We start from the raw sequence: 22,823 nt of genomic DNA, 5'->3' as shown, positions 1-22,823 counted from the left end.
ATTGCAGACACCAGTCGGGGAACCCCAAGAGAAACACGCCTATTTATGAAAATATGATGACCAATAATAAAGGCACTTACACGTTGTAAATAAATGTCCTGTTCGTGCCATCTTTGGTGAATACGCTGCTCTGAGCCACACTACATTCTATGGCAGCGAAAACAACACAAAAAATAATAGTTTTTACAAACATTTCTTTAAAAAAACAATAGCTATCCTTAATAATTAGACGAATTAGACCTATTTTGTAAACATGCGAAGTTGCAAAATAAACCGACTGAGTTGAGACGTTTTTTACCGAGAGATGTCAATGTCAAGTTGACAGTGACAGTATAGAGACGTTTTAAAACCACTGTTCTCAATCGGCCCTCATGAGGTGTATTAATAACCTTTTTATTCAGGACTCCGTGAAAATATAAAATAGAATATTATATAAAATATAAAAACGTATCACAGTTATTGTAGGTTGTAATATATTATGAAACTTCTATAAGCTTCTATGTTACTTTTATAGCCTCCACCGCAACATGTTTCAAATTATTTAAAATATATTATACTGCATTTCACATTTTTAATTATTATTTTACTGTATCTAGCTTGCACTTCGTCTATTCATACGAAAGCTCCTAGACAGTAGCAATCAAAAGATTCAATAAATGGAATAGTAAAATAAAATAATGCACAAAAATTATTGATTTTCACTTATCGAACTTGCGCAAAGTTCTTTGGTTCTCTTACGTCCATGTTCTTTCGTCTGTCAATTTCAATAATTATATCGAAAGCCACCGCAATGAGAACAAGCTCCTCGTATTTTGCTGTCCAAGCGATTGTCAGAATCTTTCGGAAAAGATCGTTGTTGTCTACGGTATATGAATATGCTGTGGCGTGTGAAAGTTTGTTAGTGTGATTCGGAACAAAACTGCAAAGCTTGTTTTGATCAATGAGAACATGCTTAAAGTAAATAGATTGAAAATGGCGTCGTTTTGCCGATCAAATGAAATATTTTAATCTTTTCTAAATAATTCTTCTAATCATATGTTTTCAACTACCACTCTTCCTAGTAAATCTTTTGGGGCTCAAAACGAAACAGACCGGCGCGTGTGGTAGTGTGGTTTAATTAAGTTGTAAATTTGTGGAAAGAAGCGAATAAAATGTGTTGTGTTTTATGTTGTGTATAAAAAATCAAGTTTACATGAATTTATCTGGGATCCCGAGGGCGAGATGTTACCGACGGTGGAGGAGAGCCGCGGTTACGACTTCGAAGACCCGGAGAACGCCAAGAAATGGCGGGGACTCTTCGTCAACTCGCTACGCAAGGTTTGTGTACAAAAACATTGGTTGAAAATATTGCAAATTTACTATTAAAACTCTTGAATATCTCTCTTGATTGTATCAAAACACGTTTATTAATGCGTTAGCCGTGTTCTCTAATAGTTTGTTCTTACTTTTACCCTTTTATTCGTATACCAGATGTTTAATTTCGATTTTATATTTTTGAAGGTCCTTCTAAAAACTTGGAGATTGCTCACTATACAGGCCTATAAACAAACATAACACTACTCTTACGTATCCGTTGCTAATAAAAAAATACATTTTGTCTTAATACATACTAATATTGTTACATTCTCCATTGTATGACAAATTAAAATTTTTGGTTAAAATCTAATTTAAGTACAAAATAACTAACAAGGGTATCAGCGTTTTGTTTGGATAAGATTCTAGCAAAGTTTTGTGGTGTTCATATACATTCCTTTAGGTATATTTTGTAGCTAAATCAGCTAATCTGGGAAGCACCTTATGATTGCAGGGTATAGTTGTATAATTCACATATAACATTCATCCAAAGGTGTTTTTTTATTTTTTTTTTATTTGTCTGGATGGCAAACGAGCAAGTGGGTCTCCTGATGGTAAGAGATCGCCACCGCCCATAAACATCTGCAACACCAGGAGTATTGCAGATGCGTTGCCAACCTAGAGGCCTAAGATGGGAGACCTCAAGTGTTCTAATACTTGTGAAGTTTGACACGGGTATAAAACTATATGCAATGTTAATGAAAGAAAGAAAGAATAAATTTATTTGCCAAAATTCGGCACAGCAAAAAAATATTACAATTAAAAATAAGACATCTGTACATACTCTTATATACTAAATGAAAAGAAAGAAAAGAAACATTATGCCGAAAGAAAAAAGGGCCATACGCAGCGTGTTCCCACAGCAAGCTGCAGCGCTGGTTTTAGTATTACTCTTTAACTTATTAATGAAACCCAAAATGTATTTTTTTGGAATTCTAATGGGAAATTAGCAGAAACATAGAATTTCTGTTCTTAGGTTGGTTTTACAGTGTTGCTTACGCCAGCGTCTCTTTTGCGTTGCTTGGATAGTTACATAGTTTAGCGTTTGGTAAGCTTGATTGTTTACTGACCACGCTGGTGTTAGTCACTGTAAAACCACCCTAAAGGTGTATGCATACAAAGCCGCAAATAAGTACGAGTTATATCTATAGTAATTCATTGTGGAGTGTGTGTGAATCATTAAAAAGGTTATTGACAAAAAAAAGTTGAAGAAAAAAGAAAAAAGATTTTTTTTTCTTTTTTTTTACAACTTTTTGTTCCCATTGTATAGTCAACCAAGAAATTGGTTTACCACCCCGAGGTTAGCTTATTTCCACTCACAATCAGCCTTATTGTTTATTTCTGAAGTAAAAACTGTCATTTAATTGGTAAAGCACTTTTTGTAACAAAAATGTATTTCTTAGTGAAATTGCTAAATATTGTGTAATATTACACTTTGTATTTAGTCATCTAATGTTACTACAACAAACATGTAGGTATGGATGACTGGAAAATGAGTTTTATAGCTTACTAGACGTAATCCTTGGCTTTGCACGCGTGTATATAACAAAGCTGGACTTATCCCTGAAGGGATCTCTGTCAGTCAACCTGGTTTTCTGGTTTTGGAAAATTCCAATATCCGCCTATTTTGCGTATGATCCAGGGTTGATCGTTGGAAGGACTTCAATAATATCATTTATAATCAACATGCTTATAATAATCCTCAGTATTCAATCCGTGCCTAGTTTTGCTCACCACATTTGACCCGTGAGGTTGATGTGGCCTGTCTAGCACTTCAGCTTGGCACTCACATCGACAAACATAAAATATATAAAAAAAAATATATATCATGGGACACTTGACACCAATTGACCTAGTCCCAAACTAAGCAAAGCTTGTACTATGGATACTAGGCAACAGATAAACATACTTATATAGATAAATACATACTTAAATAAGCAGTATATAAGCAGTAGCAGTAAGTAATTAGTAGTAGTTATGTAACACATAAATTAATCGGTCTTATTTCCTACCTGGACTCTGTAACACAGGGAATCCTAGCACAGGATCCAGAGCCGTAGACTCTTGTTTATAAGTTTTTTATGCAATAAATTATTTTTTTTTTTTTTTCAATTACATTTTAAACATCCAAGACCCAAAGAACAAACATTCGTATTATTCATACAAATATCTGCCCCGGCCGGGAATCGAACCCGGTACCTCAAGCTTCGTAGTCAGGTTCTCGAACCACTTAGCCATCCGGTCGTCTGAGCTATCACCGATAAAAACAAATAATAGGTACAGCCACAAGCATTCATTGTTACTTACACAATATGAACTGATTATGTTTGAAATAAATGATCATTACTATTATTTATAGCTACCGAAAAGCGTGGAAAAATATCTGACACATCCAACTGGTCCTAGTTGTGTCAGATATTGGTACTGTAGGTTCCTCTTCGTAAATTAAACAGCCAACTGTCTTCGTTCCAGGTGCTGGAGCAGGTCCACCCGTCCCTGAGCGCGGAGGAGAGCGCCCTGGAGTACGTGGAGTCCCTCTGCCTCCGGCTCTTGGCGATGCTCTGTGCGAACCCTTCGCCGCTCTGCGTCCAGGTAAATCTGATGAAATATGCCTTTGCCTTAATATGGGTCCAAATTGACAAGATTTCATTTTTTTATCACCTGTATATTACTACAGGAATCGAAAGAGTTTTGCCTCCTGAACATGGGAAAATATTTATTATAAATTATTTCTCCATATTCAAAAAAATCAAAAAATTTATCTGATTTTGCCAACACTACCACAGAATAGATATGTTTCTTTTGCCTTTTTCACCAGAAAAAGTGCCGTCATAATTTTGACAATGTCTACGTCAGATTTACGTGATCTTTTTTTTTAATAGAGACTAGACAAAAGTAATGGATCTATTGTGTGGTAGTTTTGGAGTTATGCCCTTTTAGAATAAGGACATCTTAAAAAAATTATAATAAATTAATTAATAATCGTAGCGAAATTTTTAAAATATCAGCATCTTTCTCTTTCCAAACAGAATACAGAGAATGAATCAAATTATAGTCTTAGAAATATGAAATCTTGTCAATTGTTTTTGTTACCTATAATGGGGCTTATAAATGCTATGAAAAATACTAACATTCACACTTGCATCTAGACACGCGGTAGCGTGTTAAGCCAAGTTCAAGCTAACAGAACTGGCGAGCAGCACCGTGTCTAATTTTACCCAAACCATTTGGAGTCACTTTTGAGCCCCCTCATAACCCAAAAACTACATTAATTTCTGTCTGTTACCGTATGCGACGTGTGACTGTGAAACATGGAGGATAGCAGTATGTCAGTGGTCAGTGGTCAGTGGTGTTTGTACCTGCCCCCAGGACGTGGAGGAGCGCGTGGCGCGCACGTTCCCGACGCCGATCGACAAGTGGGCGCTCCACGACGCGCGCGAGGCCGCCGCCGCGCGCCGCCGCCGGCTGCTGCTGCCGCACGACAGGCTGCACCACATGCTGCAGAAGGTATGGTGATCATTATGACTAAGACGAACACCAAAACGAAACGATGGTGGCAAAAAACAGCATACTGTACACTAAGAATAAAAGGGGACCTAACACACTACCTTGTAGTACACCGCATGAATTAGTTGGAAAGTCTGATGAATAAGTGCATTCAGTTTCAAACTGCCTATTTGAATTTTTTTTTTCTGTTCAATTAGATAAGGCTTGATTAGATCGCTTACATTACCCCATAATTGTATAATTTGTTTATTAAAATATCATGATTAATAAAATCAAACGCATTTGTCATGTCATGCCCATATGAATCGCACCGAAATTCAACCGAACCTTCGTTTAAAGTCGATTAAAAACATTAGCAAGGTACAGTCTGCATTAATATTGTGCAAAAATATCTGACACGTCCTACCGCGGCCCTAGAAATAGAGTCATATCAAATATTTATGCACCCTTTCTTGTGTCAGATATTGGTGCTAGTTCATGGAGCCATTATACCATTGACAACTTCGGTCCGCTTTCCAGGAGGTCCTCATGTACAAGATAGACACATCCGTGTCCGTGTTCATGACGGCCATTTTGGAGTACGTGAGCGCGGATCTGTTCAAGCTGGCGGGGAACTTCGTCAAGAAGATATCGCAGAAGAGCGGCTATGAGACTATTACCTGTAACGATATTAAGACCGCTATGTGCGCCGACAAGGTAAGCCAGCTGGGGTTCTGTTAGTCTATGGCAGGGTTTCTCAAAGTGGAGTACGCTATTCGACGGTAGGGGTTTCGCGACAAGGCTTACGTGATGGTGGCTGCAAGACTGGCAAGATGATTAAGATTGGTTTTTGGAGTCTTTTTGTGTTTTTTATTTCAACTCATAACTTGTTGCTTATTTGTTGTTGTTTGTTTCAGTTTGTATTTTCGTTGGCAAGATGATTCTTACCTATATTTGTTACCTTTTATTTAAATAAATAATATACATTATAATATGATGATGATTGAAATAAAAATAAACTTAGTTTCTCCAACAGCCAATTTTATTACTATCTACGGTACTAGTATCTAATCGGGGGGGATGGTAGGGGTTCTCTGTTGTCTAGAAACTTTAACAGGGGTACGTGGAGCCATAAGTTTGAGAAACCCTGGTCTATGGCATAGAGAACGGTTAGCAGTAGAAGTAAATGAGCAGTGGTGGTGTTCAAAATGATCTAAACATACTCTTAGGCTGCGTTTTCACCAAAGATGTGTGAAGAATGTGCTCGCTCCACTCAGCTGTTTCCACTAGAGCTCTGTTGTGCGAGCATAGGTAAATGGAGCGTTTCTATTGGTTCTTGAAAAACACATTCTCGCACATCTCTGGTGGGAACTGCAGCCTAAAGCTGGATCCTGTGGACGTTTTGATACAGTGAACACTGTGGACCCAAAGGCTTGTCTGATCGTCTCATAAGGCCCGGCTACACGTAGCTACTTGCGTGCGCAAACGGCATGTGCCAAAATTGGTGCATAAACTGTATGTCGTCCAAAAGCCATTTATGCGGTATACCATTTTACCGTGCTCATTACAGCCACCCTGCACCCGAACAGCGCCGCCTCGCCTCGAGCGGTTAGTATTCTTCATATGGTTTTGTATGGGTACCGTAAACGGCTTCAACTTTGCCCTCAGGCCCTAACATTGCCTGATTCGATTTAGAGTCGATAACTCAGCACCCTTTAGGTTTTTAAACTTTTATCCCCCAGTAATAATAATTCCCGTGTAGATAAAAGTTTAAAACCTATAAGATTGCTAAATTATCGACTCTAAATCAAATCAGGCAATGTTGGGGCCAGAGGGCAAAGTTGAAGTAGTTTACGGTATGCGCTCACTACATCAACTCCGTAGCGTCACTGGATCGCCTCGCTCGGTCGGCGAGTGGACCACTCGGTGACAGCCCGCTGCTCGCCACCACCATTAGTTGTCAACGCAGCGGGTGACACTCTTACCCGGCCCGGATAACACCGACATGGAAATACCGGCCATGTTTTTTGTGTACATGCCCATAGAAACTGACAGGAGCTTCTATGGGCGTGTACACGAAAAACAGGGTCAGTATTTCCATGTCGGTATTATCCGGACCGGGAAAGAGTGTCACCCAACGCGGCGTCCACCCGTGGACCACCTGTCGACAACGAGTGGATGCCGAAAGTCGAAGCGGTGCTGGTCGGGTCCCGGGTGGCTCTAATGCGCTGTGACCTTTAACGCACATGCTTGCTTGTGCAAATTGGAATTTGCTTAAGTATTATTAAACGTGTAGCGGAACCCATAGACCACACTAACACACTCGTTTCCCGCAGGTGCTCCTAGACATGTTCTACCAGGAGTCCCTGGTGTCGCTCCGCAGTTCAGAGGCCCGCGGCCGGCGCGGCAGCCTGTCCTACGCGGAGCTTGTCCGGGAACTCCTCACAGATGAGAAGCATTTCCTCCGTGACTTGCATCTCATCATACGCGTGTTCAAAGATGAGCTGGAGAAGATCTTGGACCAAGATACCAGGGTGAGGGTCTATTTTCTACATATTTCTGGTGTCCCTTTGTAACCAGTTCTACGCGAAACTTGTTAAGGAACTCCTCACTGGTCTCATCCCAAGCGCGCTTCAAGACGAGCTGTTCTGCGAGCGATGTAGCCCGCCCATCGCCACTTCAACTTGCATATATTTACAGCTATGTCGATGACTTTAGTTCTTCGACGAATTTCCATATTTTTTTATTTTTATTCGACTGGATGGCAAACGAGCAAGTGGGTCTCCTGATGGTAAGAGATCACCACCGTCCATAAACATCTGCTACACCATGGGTATTGCAGATGCGTTCCCAACCTAGAGGCCTAAGATGGGATACCTCAAGTGCCAGTAATTTCACCGGCTGTCTTACTGTCCACGCCGAAACACAACAGTGCAAGCACTGCTGCTTCACGGCAGGATTAGCGAGCAAGATGGTGGTAGCAATCCGGGCGGACCTTGCACAAGGTCCTACCACCTGCAATATATATATATTCCGTATTCTATCGCGCAAAGAAACTCCAAGCATAGCTCTCTCCATAGCTCGTTGCGTGACTCTGAGCCAAGAGTCGAACGCGCGTAATATTGAGCCGTTGTTGCAGACGATATCGCTGATCTTCGGCAACATAGTGGACATATACGAGCTGACTGTGACGCTGTTGGGCAATCTGGAGGACGCCATCGAGATGTCGCAGGACTCGCCCACGCCCTACATCGGCTCCTGCTTCGAAGGCAAGTGTCTGCCACACGACACACGCCGCACGCCACGCGGCTTTGGGCTCAAAACCATTAAATTTCATAATACCTTATTCACTAATACCCCTAATTTTCAAATTACCATGGGCTCATAATACCTAAAATGTGAAATTGTCTCTTGTATTAATATGAACGAAATTCATTATGACTTTGACTTAAAATGTCATGTTCTCTAAATACCTAAAGATTGAAATGCACAATTCAGTCAAATACCCAATGACAGAAATTACAAAATATTAAAACAACTCAAACCAAAAACACCCAAAAGGCAAAATGCGTAATTATTTTTCACGGGTGGTGTTTTGACTTTTAGTATAGTTCCTGTTCAACATACAAATTTAGGTATTTTAACTTTTGGTTGTTGTTTTGCCATGAAAGTGATTTTGAAGTTTAGAAGGTATTTTGAAATTCAGCCATATTAAGATTCCGGTGTTATAAGAAAACAAAATTAAGCATTCCGCAATTTAGGTATTTTGTGACCAAGAAGTTTTGAGATCTGGGAATATTGATAAAAATGTAAAATACAATTTAGAAGTTATAAGCCCAAAGCGCCACGCGCCACACCCCACACACATCGCGGCATATGAGAAGGCTTACAGCGTAGTTCCCATGCGGGTCCGGCAGTGGCGTAGCTAGGTAACCTAGGGCCCTGGGGCAAATAAAAAAATGGGGCCCACTGCTATCAAAACTGGTAAGGTTTTTTGAAGTAAAATCATTATATATACAAATACCTACTGTAAAAATGCTAAGCAACTTTATCATCAGCTATAAAGCAGAATTTCGAGTTCCCCCTGAGCTTGAGGGCCCCGGGGCACTGCCCCGCCTAGCCCCTTGGTAGCTACGCCACTGGTCCGGTGCGAATCAGGAATTTCACACACACTGTTGAATTACTTGCGGGTTTCTGTCGGTTTCACTGTAACTGAGAGGTGCGTGTTCGAATTTGAACCCACGACCCTCCGCTCGAGAGGCGATAGGTCAAACTACCATGCCATCGCGGTTTCTCTACAGTTAATTAAAATGCAGGCGGAGACACTTAAGAGCAATTTAAGGTCACATAGTCACCCGGCACCCGACCAGCACTGTGTCGACTTTCGGCGTCCACTCGTTGAAAGGTGTCAACGAGTGGACGTCGCGTGCTCAACGAGTGGGCAAGAGGATTCTTACAAGCTTCTATTTTGTTTTACCTGTCCCGTTGTCTGTCTGTCTGTAATCAAACCTTGCAAGTTAAATTCGACCAACTTCCAGTAATTGGATTGACTTCAAATTTGATATACTTATGTAAATCGCGTGACAATACAATAATCTGGTAGTGACATCCTGGTAGTCCGGCCAGGATCGTCTCCGCAGAACGGAACTCAAAGTCAAAGTCAAAGTCAAAATATCTTTATTCAATTTAGGCTATAACAAGCACTTATGAATGTCAAAAAAAATCTACCACCGGTTCGGAAAAACCTCTGCTGAGAAGAATCCGGCAAGAAACTCAACGAGGTATATATATATTTTTTAAAACAGATTTACAATATTATTAAATGATATGTATACATCACAAGTATATAACACAACTTTATTTTTTAACACAGTAGGTTCAAATAGCGTGAAGGATCGCTAATGCGGATCGGAATTCGCCTTTGATATTAATGTCTTTCTTGACAATAGATCTGAATTTTGTATCCGTTTCATTTATAATATTTTTTGGAATTTTATTATAAAAACGTATGCAATTTCCCAGAAAAGACTTTTTGGTTTCTCTCACTCTCTCACTCTCTTTCTCTCTCTCAACGGTTAATGGCATCAAAGTCAAAGTCAAAGTCAAAATATCTTTATTCAATTTAGGCTATAACAAGCACTTATGAATGTCAAAAAAAATCTACCACCGGTTCGGAAAACCTCTGCTGAGAAGAATCCGGCAAGAAACTCAACGAGGTATATATATATATATATATTTTTTTAAAACAGATTTACAATATTATTAAATGATATGTATACATCACAAGTATTTAACACAACTTTATTTTTTAACACAGTAGGTTCGCTATTTGAAGGGATCGCTAATGCGGATCGGAATTATTTCCAAATATCCCTGTCCATGATATAATCATTAAACATGCAATCGACTTGAATGTAGTTTGGGTGACAATACAACTAAGTCAACAAAAAGTACAGTCAGCAAAAAAAGGTTGTGTTAAGAATGTTTATTTTTGATTAAGTTTTTAATTTGTTTCCCACAGAGTTGGCGGAGGTGGAGGAGTTCCGCGCGTACGTCCGCTACGCGAACATAGTGACGACCAAGGAGTCCAGGGACGCGCTGCAGAACATCGTCTCCGAGCCGGCGGTGAGTGATGGACGAAAAAATTCGGCCAACTTTTTTTTGTGATACTCGATTTTCGGCGAAAATATTTTTGCCAACTGTTTCATAGGGAGGAACTATTTTTTTTCTGAAGCTGTAAACTATTCCGGATTTATTTCAGGAATATCCTATAGAAACTTAGGTTAAGTTAGATTAGTTTTACAATTATAACAATCCTAAAGTACACTAGCAGCTTAAAAAAACGTTCGTCCATATGTAACAAGTGGGAAATGAACCATTTAGGAGAAATATTTTCGTCGAAAAATTGGAGAATATTTTTTTACTGATTTCAGTGCGCGCTTCGTGCGCGAGTCCGACTCTCACTTGACTGGTTAGGGTTCCGGAGCCAAAATGGCAAAAACGGAACCCTTATAGTTTCGCCATGTCTGTCGGCCTGACTGTCAGTCTGTCTGTCCGTCCGTCCGCGGCTCTGTGCTCTGGACTATCAATGCTAGAAAGCTGTAATTTTGCACGAATATATATATATGTGTAATATATGAGGCCTTTGCTCAGCAGTGGGACAGAATAGGCTAACAATAATAATAATAATAATAACGTCGCGAAACACATACACCAACAGCTTGCACTGAAACACAAACTCCTGGAAATCTACACACCCTACTACCAATATAAGCCTAAGAACGTACTCGAAAATAACACAACCAAACTTTACTGGGACCGAGACATAATAACAGACCGCACTGTTCTCAGCAATAGACCCGACATTACACTTATTCATAAGCCTACTAAAACTACTTACCTCATAGACATTGCAGTTCCTAACACACACAACTTGAAACAGAAACACACTGAAAAAATGCAAAAATACATACCGTTAGCAGACGAAATTAAACAGATGTGGCACCAGGAAGTCGTCAAGATCATCCCCATCATTATTTCCTCGACAGGTATCATCCCAAAAACCCTTAAAACAGCACTTAAAATGTTTAGACCTTCACGACAACACATATATACCCCTACAAAAGTCAATAGTCCTAGACACATGCTCTATAGTACGCCGATTCTTAAATCCAACTTCTTTACCAGTTTATAACGATCAAGAAAGTCAAACACAAATAACAAACCGATAGAACATACACCACACTGACACAAACATCACACAAATAACTTAAACACAATGGTTACATGATACTTGGCATGTGCCCGTATCATGAACCAAAAAAAAAACCGACTAAGTCGAGATTTTCTTTTGAAAATAACAAAATAATAATAATAATATGTGTAAACTATGCCGACAAAATGGTACAACAAAAAATTAAAAAAAATATATTGTACCTCCTATAGACGTAAAGTGGAGGTTATTTTTTTTTCTCATCCAACCCTGTAGTGTGGGGTATCGTTGGATAGGCCTAAAACCATTAGGGGTTTGCTAAGACGATTTTTCGATTCAGTGATTTGTTTGCGAAATATTCAACTTTATAAAGTGCAAATTTTCATTAAAATCGAGCGTCCCCCCCCCCTCTCTAGAATGTAAGCCAGTAAGTGGAAAAATTTGAAAAATTCAGGATGGTAGTAAGTATATCAAACTTTCAAGGAAAACTATAACGGTTAAGTTTGCTTGAGAATTATTGGTAGTTTAAGGGTAAATAGCAGCCTGAGGTATAAAATATACCTAAACTTGGAAGATTCCGTATAAAATACGAAATACTTAGAAAAATATTACTTAATTTTTTCATAATGTCTACGGAACCCTATTTTGGGCGTGTCCGACACGCTTTTGGCCGGTTTTTTTGTTTGCATGCTTATCCAAGCCGAATTCGGCGCACTGTATAAATATATTATACCATCTGGTATGTACCCTTTTTACAATAAACTTTATCTTATCTGTCCGGACAGTTCTCCGAGCGTCTCGACACAGCCGGCCACGGGTTCCGTCTGGCGGTCAAATACTACCTCCCGAAGCTGCTACTAGCGCCGGTAGCGCACGTGTTCCTCTACCACAGCTACGTGCTGGCGCTGCTGCAGGTGGCGCCCGCTACCGACGACAGGGAGAGCTTTAAGCAGGTGACAAAAATGGACGAAAAAAAAATTGGCCGAAAAAAAATTCGGCTATTTTTTTTGGACGTGCTAGAAATATGGACGAGATATTCGGCTAGTTATTAAAAGTAATATTTTTGTACTATAGCTTCATTCTTACATGCTTCATGCGTTACTGCAAGTAGAACCCGACAATATACAATGCTAATGAGAAAAAAAACAATGAAAATAATCATATTATTAGGTGCAAAACATGCTACAATGCCAGAAGCTGACCAGCAGTGATCAAAGCTATTTAGTAAGGGCCTACAGCCGCTTAGATTTAAAGCCTAATGGTGCAGGTGATATATAGATAGATAGATAGATACAGGTGCATAGATATTAAATATTTTTATTCTTCTAGGTGGAATGCAACCTTCATCCCATAAAGAAATTATTGATGAAAGCGCTAGGAAATGGACCAAAAATGTAAGTATGTTTTGAAAAGTTCACCTGGATATTTTTCGCAAGCCTAAATAATGTCAAAAATACTGGTTTATTTAAATTTACGTTAAATTTAGCAATGTTACTCATTTCCAGTAGTTGGGTCGGCAAGAAAAGTTAATTTAAAAAATGAGGCAAAAACTTGTTCACAGCGACCTAGCCCTCCGGATGGCGGCGCGCGCGCGGCGGCAGCTCGCCATTGAGAAGTGCAACGAGCTGGCGCGGCTTGTCGACAACTGGGACAACCGCGACACCGGCCAGTGCTGCAACGAGTTCATTAGGGGTGAGTGGAAAAACGTGGCCGAAAAGTAATCGCCGAAAAAATTATCGCCGAAAAAAAAACTTCTTGGGCGTTTGTAATGTTAAGATAAGGATATAAGACTGCTGTAATGAAATTATACAGGGTGAGAATGATAAAAGTTAGTCAAATAATAATCGCCGAAAAAAAGTTAACTTTATCTGGGTGTTAGTAACGTTATAATAAGGATGTTAGAGTGCTGTAATGAGATTAAACGGGTGAGAACGAAAAAAGTTAGTCTAATATTAATCGCCGAAACAGTTATTTTGTTTAAAACAACTAACTTGACCAAAAAATAATCGCCGAAAACAAAGTTAACTTTATCTGGGTGTTAGTTAATAACGTAAGTCAGTGCTGCAATGAGATTATACGGCGTGATAACGAAAATCATACTGAATGAGAACGAAAAAAACTCGGCTGAATAATATTCGCCGAAAAAAAACTATTTTTAATGGGTTGTTAGCACAGTAATAATAGGGACATAAGACACTGCTGCACAGAGTTTATACAGAGTGACGATGAAAAATAAATTAGCCGAATTTTTGTATTTTCGGCTATTTCATAGTTTTTTAAGAGTCCGCAGCAAGTAGCGCTCAACTCCGCGTTGAGATCACGCGCTAACGCTTTAAAATGTTGTTGTTTCACCTAGAGTAAGACAGGGCGCTAGAAAGAAAGCAAGAGCGCGCTAGCGGGAAGGCGGAGCTAGAGACATGTCACAGTAACAATATTGCAGTAAAATATCTTCATACAATGGTGAAATTATTGCAGTATCTAAGTAGAATATAACAGTAGAACATCTCCAGACCAAGATTATAATATATACAGCGCGGGAGGGCAGCTACCGGCTAGGATATTATTTGGCGTTCCAAAAACGTAAATGTACATTACACTACACATTACGCTGTAAAACTTTTTTACTGCCCATGGTGAGTACACAATTTTACGTCTTCACCTTGCCAGAAAGTGGGTTTTACCATACGCATAGCGGGCGGTAAAACTCACATTATGGCCAGGTGTGGCGTAATAGTACATTATGTCTTAAGGGCGGTTAATAAGAAATTACGAACGAGAGTATTAGAAGCTCAAAGTCAAAGACTGAGGACTAGGTCGATGTTCATAATTATAGTACCGCCCGTGCGACTTACAATGTTTTCATCACATTTGCGAGTAAAATTGTATATGTGTAAAAGAAAAATATTATTGTTACAAAAATTGCCGATACCGCTGGTGCAGTTCTTGGCAGCGCCAGCTACCAGCCGCCCTCCGCCTCCCGCAGCATGTGCCTGACATGCGTGCACGAGGTCCTCCTGCTAGTCGTGCAGAACCTGCGCGCGCAGCAGTATTAGTACGCGCAACAACTCATAACGCCAAAAAAAGGCCCTTAGGTTTTATTAAGGACTGCAACCAAGTTAGCCTGCAGCTTACGACACTGTTTACGAGCAAGTGTGATGAAATAGTATATTGTACAACAAAAGCATAAAACGAGCAATTTTACCCGAGACGTTCATATAGCCACCCGAGCCACGGCGAGGGTGGATAGAAACGTCGAGGGGAAAATGGGCTCAATGCTAGAGTTTTACACTCTGCTTTTCACTTCGCTTGCGAAGAAATGAAATAGCAATAGTAAAAATAAATGTTCACTTATTTTGTACCTTTTATTTTTCATGCTTTACTATATTAGTTTTATTGATTTATTTTCATCGATTTGATTGATTTTTAGGTGTAAAAAAATAAAAAAATATGTAGAAACTCTTTTGTTTGTGGTTTCACACCTTGATTGCCTTGACCTTAGACGAAGATTCTACTTTATGCACTAGAGCATAAAAAGTTATTGTATGTTGCCTAGATGCAGCATGAACACGCACTTTACGAGCATGAGAAGTGAAATAGTCGATTGTACAACAAGAGCATAAAACGAGCCATTTTACGACGTTTACGATTTTAAGACGTTCGTTCCGGTACGGCGAGGGTGGATAGACACGTCGAGGGAAAAATGGGTTTAATGCTCGAGTTTTACACTGCTTTTTACTTCGATTAATTCGAGGAAATAGCAACAGTGGAAACAATGGTTCACTTACTATGTTTCTTTTATTTTTCATGAATTACTATATACATAATTCTATTTTTTTATTTTATTGATTTATTTTGATTGATTTGGTTAATTTTTAGTTTTATATAAATAAATAAAAAAGTTAAAAACTTTCTGTTTGTGGCTGGTTGACACCTGATTAGCTTGGTCTTAGACAAAGATTTTATTTTATGCACTAGAGCATAAAAAGTCATTTTATGTCGCTTAATCTCAGCATAAAAACGAACTTTACGAGCATGAGAAGTGAAAAGTATAATATCTATAGACTACAACATCAACTTGATTGGACACATTGAAGATTGGGTGTATTGAATAAAATAAAAAAGTCATACAATATTGTGTTTTATTTTTTAATACATACAAGTATGAAAATTCGCTTATTTTTAAGAACTCTCTCGTATCGGTAACTTTCTAGGTAGACGCGGATCTATAATTTCAGGTAGTATGCATTCCATGTAAAATTTTCTCAATTTATTTAATATGCTCTCCCAGAATCCTGTATCCTTTTCGATTTTTTCGAATAATATGCCTTTTGGAGTCCACACCACGAAGATACAGTATCTTTTTTTTGTAATATTTAACTGACCTTGTACTTGATAAAAGTAGTTGTGATTTTGCTTCAGTTTTATTTTCTGAGGATCACTTTCGTCCAACACACAGAAAGTAATTTTTTTCTTTAAAATAGCTTCTGTTGGCGTCATATTTGCCGCCGAAGCTGGGCATTTGATCTCCACAATTGTTTCTTCGTCTATGACTCCGTCGGGACTCGCGCCTAAATACTGGTGTTCCTCGAGGATGTATAACCCACAAGGTGATACTTGCACTCCTAGTGCAGCTTCAGTCTCTTTTAAAGCGATGGGCTCATTCTCATTGCCGTATCTAGTAGCATCGCTACCTTTAAAATTGCTATATAAGAGTGTTTTTATAATATTTTTACACGACGTGGCAGCTCTTCTCTTACATATTTGACCAAACACTGACGCAGTAAGGCGTATTTTTCGTTGTTTGATCCATTCAGGGTTCGTTGCCTGCCCAACGGTATCTTTTTGGATATTTTCAAGTTCTATTTTACTTTTTGAAAAGTCTGCTAAGAGTGCTTGTTTTCTTTTTTCGTAGTGCTCAACTTCCATATCTGGTTCTTTTTCGATATCACCGTAATGTTCATCGGGTCCTGCGATACGTTTTCTTCGTTTTGATTTTTTGTCTTGGCTTGATTTTCTTTTCGCCTTTTCTGCCTGCCTCTTCTCATACTTCTGCGTGTAAGTCCCCAGTTCTTCATTTTTTGTTAATACTTTACTCATGGTTGCTACAAGACTCCCGGTGTTTCTTTTTGTAGCAGCTGCGTAGCAACGGGACTCATAAGATCCACGAAGGGAGTAATTTATTCGTTTGCCTCCTATAAATTTTGCGATTAGTGCATTAAACTGCTCAACAATATTGTTTGTTTGCCCCATAAGGAGACTTTCGGCATTGTTTAAAATAGGACTTATAGCGGTGTATATGTCATACCACAAGCCACAATCTTTCATTTGGCCTATGAAGTTTTCTTCGCCTGGTTTCGGGCCATTACAAAAATATGTTTTGCAGTTGGCATGCTCACCAAAAACGTGGCAAGGCCCGTTTCGTAGGTCTTTTTTTAATTCATTTACTTTCTCAGTAAAAGTTTTCCCTTCCATTTTCGAAGAAAAGTCTATTGCTCCTTTAATTGCCTTTCGTAGTCGCAATATGTTATCATTTAGGCATTTCCTCATGATAATAGGGACAGGTCCTTGTTTATTTTCAGTTTTTTTTGTCAAATTTCTCAATTTAGTGCAATAATTTCGTAATAAATGATTACTGCATTCTATTTTGTGTATAGCAGTGGAGTGGCCATATGGCAATGCTTCGTTTAAAGCACTCATGACACTGCTATCGCCATCACCAATAAGTTTGGTGTATTTCAAGCCATGCATATTTATGCTGCATTTAAAACCTTCTACTACACCGTCGGCTTCCATTGCTGTGGAGCTACCAGACCAGTTTTTAAAACATTTATGTTTCTTGACCTCAATCTTTTTATTACTTGCAACAGCGCATACAGAGCAATAAGAATTCCGTATTCCTAAAAAGAGAACCTTTTTAGTTTCATACCCAATAATGCACGCTACCCCGGATAATGAATTATAATTGCTGGTACGATATGATCTTTTTCCCCACGATGCGTCCGCTACTACTGTGATGTAGGGAACGCCATCAGCGTCTACGTTTCCTTTTTCAATTGCCATTTGTTTTTCTTCGAGTCCTGCCTCAAACATGCTCTTCAAAGAGATATCTTTTAAAACATCCCCAAGCAACAAATTCTCTTTCCCAAATGTTTTCTCCGCTATACATGGCATATCTAAATGAGCGCAAAGCTCATCTAATTGGGAAAAGCCACTACCCGAACATACGACTGCTTGAACAACATTTTTATTAATTTTAGACTCTAGTTTTTCATTATTAAATGCTTCTTTTTTGCCACACATTTTGCATTTGAAAAGAAAAGTTGACTGGAATCCGATTCTCGACTCCTTCACAAAATCCATATCTTTAAAGCTGCAATTAAATGGACTATGATCCACAGCCTTCATTTGTTCAAATAAATATTGAACATTGAAAATTCGTCGACCTGTCATTTTACGTACGACTTCCTCATTGCTATCATGATCAAGTTCAATTTGTAATGATGGTGTCGAGGACGGAGTACTCGGACTCAAATTTCTGAAAGGAAAAAAAAGTTACGTTATATTTATACCATGCAAGGTTAAATCAGAGTATACGGTGAAATAAAAATATTTGATACTGCATTATGAGGCGTACACTACTACAGAAAACTTCTAACGCCGGTGACGCTATGCAAAAAATACGTTTCGATTTTCGGTGCCATATTGTGCGCGCGACTACATTTTTAATACAAGCTTTTTGCTGACTGTACTTGCATTTTCATCCAAACTACTTTTCCGTACCAAATGTGGAAGAAGTGGGTCAAATTCAACTCGCAAGATTTTACCTGCACATACATTCATAGGTACATACATTGCAACTATTGCAAGGTAAAAGCTTGTAAAAATAATAATAAAAACACCAACCTGCTAAAATTTTGAAATTGAGGCGGAGGATCGGTATTGTTATCACTATCAGACTGCTCACTGGCATGCTCTCCGGTGCCAAGCGTACTGCACATGTAAAAAATACATACATAGTGAAATGACGTCAGTCGCCATTAGTCAAAGTAATAACAGAGACTACCAGAGGTAATACTTCGTTCGTAATACCTTACTTATCGCCCTTAATGAACAATGGGATATTATAGTGCTATGACCTGTATAAGTGAAATAACAGAAGTGCGGTGTACATCGATCAAGATAATAAACTGAAATCATCTTTAATAGCCGTGTCAATATAGGTACGAGTAGGTACTAGTCTCAGTGCAGTTGCAGTCAAGAGCGAAAATAAAACTACAAGTGAAAAACGTAAGTAGCTGTGAAATAAGTTTTTGGTAAAAAAAAAAATCTGTTCAAGCTTTTTTTTTTGCTGACTGTACTTTTTGTCGACTTTACTAGCATTGTTACCTATTAAACTACATCATACGAAATTTCAAGTCGATGCCATTAACCGTTGAAGAATTCCGTCCTGCGGAGACGATCCTGGCCGGACTACCAGGATGTCAGCTACCAGATTATTGTATTGTCACGCAATTCACATAAGTATACCAAATTTCAAGTCAATTCGACCACTGAAACTGAGTCAAATTCAACTCGCAGGATTTGAGCCTCACATACATACATACGAGTACATAGGTACATACATTGCAAGTTAAATAAAAGATTGTAAACTAGTAAAAATAATAATAAAAACACTAACCTGCTTAAATTTAGAGGTTGAGGTGGAGGATCGGTATTGTTATCACTATCAGACTGCTCACTGGCATGCTCTCCGGTGCCAAGCGTACTGCACATGTGAAAAATACATACATGGTGAAATGACGTCAGTCGCCATTAGTCAAAGTAATAACAGAGACTACCAGAGGTAATACTTCGTTCGTAATACCTTACTTACCGCCCTAATACACAATGTGCTATTACAGTGCTATGACCTGTATAAGTGAAATAACAAGTTTGTGTGGTGTACCTACGTCGTACAAAAATAATAAATAAAGGTACGAGTACGAAAATTCATTTTTAATACAAGCTTTTTTGCTGACTGTACTTTTTGTCGACTTTACTAGCATTGTTACCCAAACTACATTTATTTTGTACCTATACCAAAAACAAGTCGATAACATTGTAACAGTTGAAGAGTTCCGTCCTTCGGAGACGATTCTGGCCGGACTACCAGGATGTCAGCTACCAGATTATTGTATTGTCACGCAATTTACATAATTATGCAAAATTTCAAGTCAATCCGACTGCTAGAAGTTGGTCGAATGCAAGATTTGATTACAGACAAATATCGGGACAGGTGAAACTAAATAAAAGCTTGTAATAGAGGACAAGGAAGAAAAATCTTACGCTACTGTCCTAGTTATAACTTACCTATTAGGATTAATGTTTTCTTTTTTATGACGAGCCGGTCCTTTTTTTTCCTACGAGCCGATAACCATAATCTTGTCTTCGATGATCTTTTCACTTCTGGAAACAAGAACATTAATAATTATTTTTTATGGGAGCGCCATAGTTCGCATAGGTACTCTTTTCTCTTTTCTAGTAAAACCATAATTATTTTTTGTCCAAATCATCGTTTGTCAGTATGCGAGCCGATATATGGACCCATTTTTTATAAGTACTTGGTAATATTGACTAAAATGCATCTAGGTAGGTACTTACCCTGTTTATCCATTTTTGTAACATAAAAATGCAAAGTCCATATAAGAAAGCCAAGGTCGTCGAACAGTATGTGCACACACACCACCAGTATCACCAAGAAATATCAAATCCGTTATCAGTCCAAGTCGTAAGTAGTTAGATCGCGTTTATGATACGAAGAGAATTCACCAAAATAATATTACGTAACTCTCGCGCACAGCTGACGAGTCACTACTAACGAGCGACGCACGCACACGCAGGGCCAGCGTAAACCAAGGACAAAGGGCGGCGCGTACCGCCCTCCCCGTACCGTTCCCCCGCGCTAGAGTGATTCGCTGCAGATTCGCATAAAAAATGTATAGTTTTTTTACTGATTTTCGTAGTTTCGTTCTCATTTGAAAACCACAAAATCATTTCGGAAAAATGCTTTTTCTTATGAAACTACATAGTTTAGTCGATGCCGGAAATAGGTTTTGACTTCAATCTGAACTATATTTTGGCCGTAGTATTTAACCGAACTGCACAGGGTTTTTGGCTCTTAAAATGCAAAACTTGTACTCGTTCTATTTTCTTTGTAATACCATTTCAAGAGTCATAAACTAATTTCAGGCCTAGATATGCCTTATCTCATTGTATTTACAAAAAATCATGATGATGCTACTTGTTATTTTAAAATAAGGACGTAACTACGATTTGTATGGAGAATCAAGCTTGCTGCGGACTCTTAATTCTTTTTTTTTTCGTCCACCAGAGGATACTCTTCTAAAATCGGCCCCGGCAGCGGATAGCCGAACGGAGGCGTACCTTCTCGACGGACTGCTGCTGCTCTGCAAACCCATCACTTATATTAGTAGAAACAAACAAATTACTTATTTACTAATAATCCTACTATATTATAATGTGAAAGTTTGTGGGTTCTCCTTCACTCTGAAACGGCTGACGGATTGGATGAAATTTTATATCGTAGATAAGCTGAACATCTGAAAATAAACACATAGGTACTTTTTATTCGCATATTCCCACGGATAGTGATAAAATCTCGAAAACAACAACCGGGCTTAGAGCGTGTAATTGAACATGATTGTTTAATTTAATGTCATTGAAAAAACCACCATTAAATCGGGAAATACCATGGGATTTTTTTTAAAATCCCGGTTTAATTCAGCTGCTGGATCTAATGATTTGTGTGTGCGAAGTCGTAACACTTGTAGGAAAATATTTTTTGTATACTTACTTCGTCATAAATTAAATATAATAAATAAATATCATGGACACTTTGACACCAATTGACCTAGTCCCAAACTAAGCAAAGCTTGTACTATGGATACTAGACAACGGATAAAGATACTTATATAGATGAATACATACTTAAATACATATTAAAACATCAAGATCCGAGAACAAAATTCGTGTATTTACACAAATATCTGCCCCGACACGGAATCGAACCGGGACCTCAAGCTTCGTGGTCAGTCTCTTAGCCACTTGGCCATCTGGTCGTCAAAGTCGTCGTCATTAAAGTTAATTTAAGTTTTTGATGTTCTAACACATTAGGTCTAACCTGTAATGCTAGAATTATTTTGGAAACTTTCCGCACAATGTTTCTTTTCTTCCTATTTAGTAAGTGTATGTATAAGGTTATGTAAGGTTTCTTATTTGTAACCCCCGACGCAATAAGAGGGGTGTTATAGTTTGACTGCTATGTGTGTCTGGACTGTCTGTCATGTGGCACCGTAGCTCTCAAACGGGTTTTTTTATTTGAAAGCAGGTTTTTCTATTCTCGATGTTCATTAAAATCGGTTCAGCCGTTTTTGTGATATTGAACTTTGAAGTAACAAACTCGGGGGTTTTTCAACATTTTATTGGTCAGGTTATTTTACTTTGCCGACTTTTAGCAAATAAATGTATTCTCTCTTAATAAATAAGTGATTGATTGTAGTGTTGTTGTAACTTGTGTTGTGTCAGGTGGGCGTGACGAGCGGCGGGGGCGCGGGGGGCGCGGGGGGCGTGCAGCAGCTCAAGCTCAAGGAGAAGCTGCACGTGCGGAAACTGGAACTCGTCGACCGACCCGACCACGACGGTGAGAGTGGGACAGGACAGGCCCCAGCCCAGCCGACCTGTCATACGGACTTCCGATGTATCGTGCGAGGGAAAATAGTACTTTATGCAACTGTATCGTAATAGGGGTCCTTAAAACACGAGTGAGTGTTTTAAGGCCTAATCACGTACAGTTGCATACAATATTTTATCTATATCCATATATTAAATCCTCTATCATGTGTTCCGCGAACCATTGAGAATGACCTGCATTAACTCTTACTAGGTAGGTATGTCTGCCCCACGAGCTGCGCCCGCGACGACCTGCTGCTCCGCCCCCCCCCCTGGTCGCCCCCCTCTCCCCTGTGCTTGTGCTAATGATGTATAAAACCTCATTACGATACAGCCGTGTTCATAATAGAATTCAATATCGTAATGCTGGTCATTATATGGTTTTTGAACGCATAATTGAGGATTTACTATATCGGTGTAGATAAACAAACTTACAATTCAAATTAAACAAAAGCTTATTAAAAATTTCAACTAATGAATAGGGATGTTGACACCATTAAAAGATAGTTCGAAGACACGATTCCAGTAAAGAAATCCTTTAGCC

General features: G+C 38.9%; 1 protein-coding gene across 1 annotated transcript in view; it reads left to right on the top strand.

Annotated features, from left to right (window-relative positions):
* Positions 1-942: 942 nt before the first annotated feature.
* Positions 943-22,823, top strand: part of Sos (Son of sevenless guanine nucleotide exchange factor) — a gene marked incomplete at its 3' end in the record, with an annotated part of 61,619 nt that continues 39,738 nt past the window's right edge. The window contains exons 1-11 of the mRNA XM_074109064.1: positions 943-1,317; positions 3,826-3,945; positions 4,723-4,860; positions 5,380-5,556; positions 7,176-7,373; positions 7,979-8,108; positions 10,361-10,464; positions 12,337-12,504; positions 12,881-12,945; positions 13,113-13,243; positions 20,922-21,020. Coding sequence (XP_073965165.1) covers positions 1,222-1,317; positions 3,826-3,945; positions 4,723-4,860; positions 5,380-5,556; positions 7,176-7,373; positions 7,979-8,108; positions 10,361-10,464; positions 12,337-12,504; positions 12,881-12,945; positions 13,113-13,243; positions 20,922-21,020 — 1,426 coding nt within the window. The remainder of the gene's footprint in view (positions 1,318-3,825; positions 3,946-4,722; positions 4,861-5,379; positions 5,557-7,175; positions 7,374-7,978; positions 8,109-10,360; positions 10,465-12,336; positions 12,505-12,880; positions 12,946-13,112; positions 13,244-20,921; positions 21,021-22,823) is intronic.

The sequence above is a fragment of the Choristoneura fumiferana genome, chromosome 28, assembly GCF_025370935.1.
Source record: "Choristoneura fumiferana chromosome 28, NRCan_CFum_1, whole genome shotgun sequence".
In the NCBI taxonomy this organism is placed as follows: domain Eukaryota; kingdom Metazoa; phylum Arthropoda; class Insecta; order Lepidoptera; family Tortricidae; genus Choristoneura; species Choristoneura fumiferana.
Note: the sequence above shows the minus strand (reverse complement) of the source record. Positions and strands in the feature narration are given on the sequence as shown.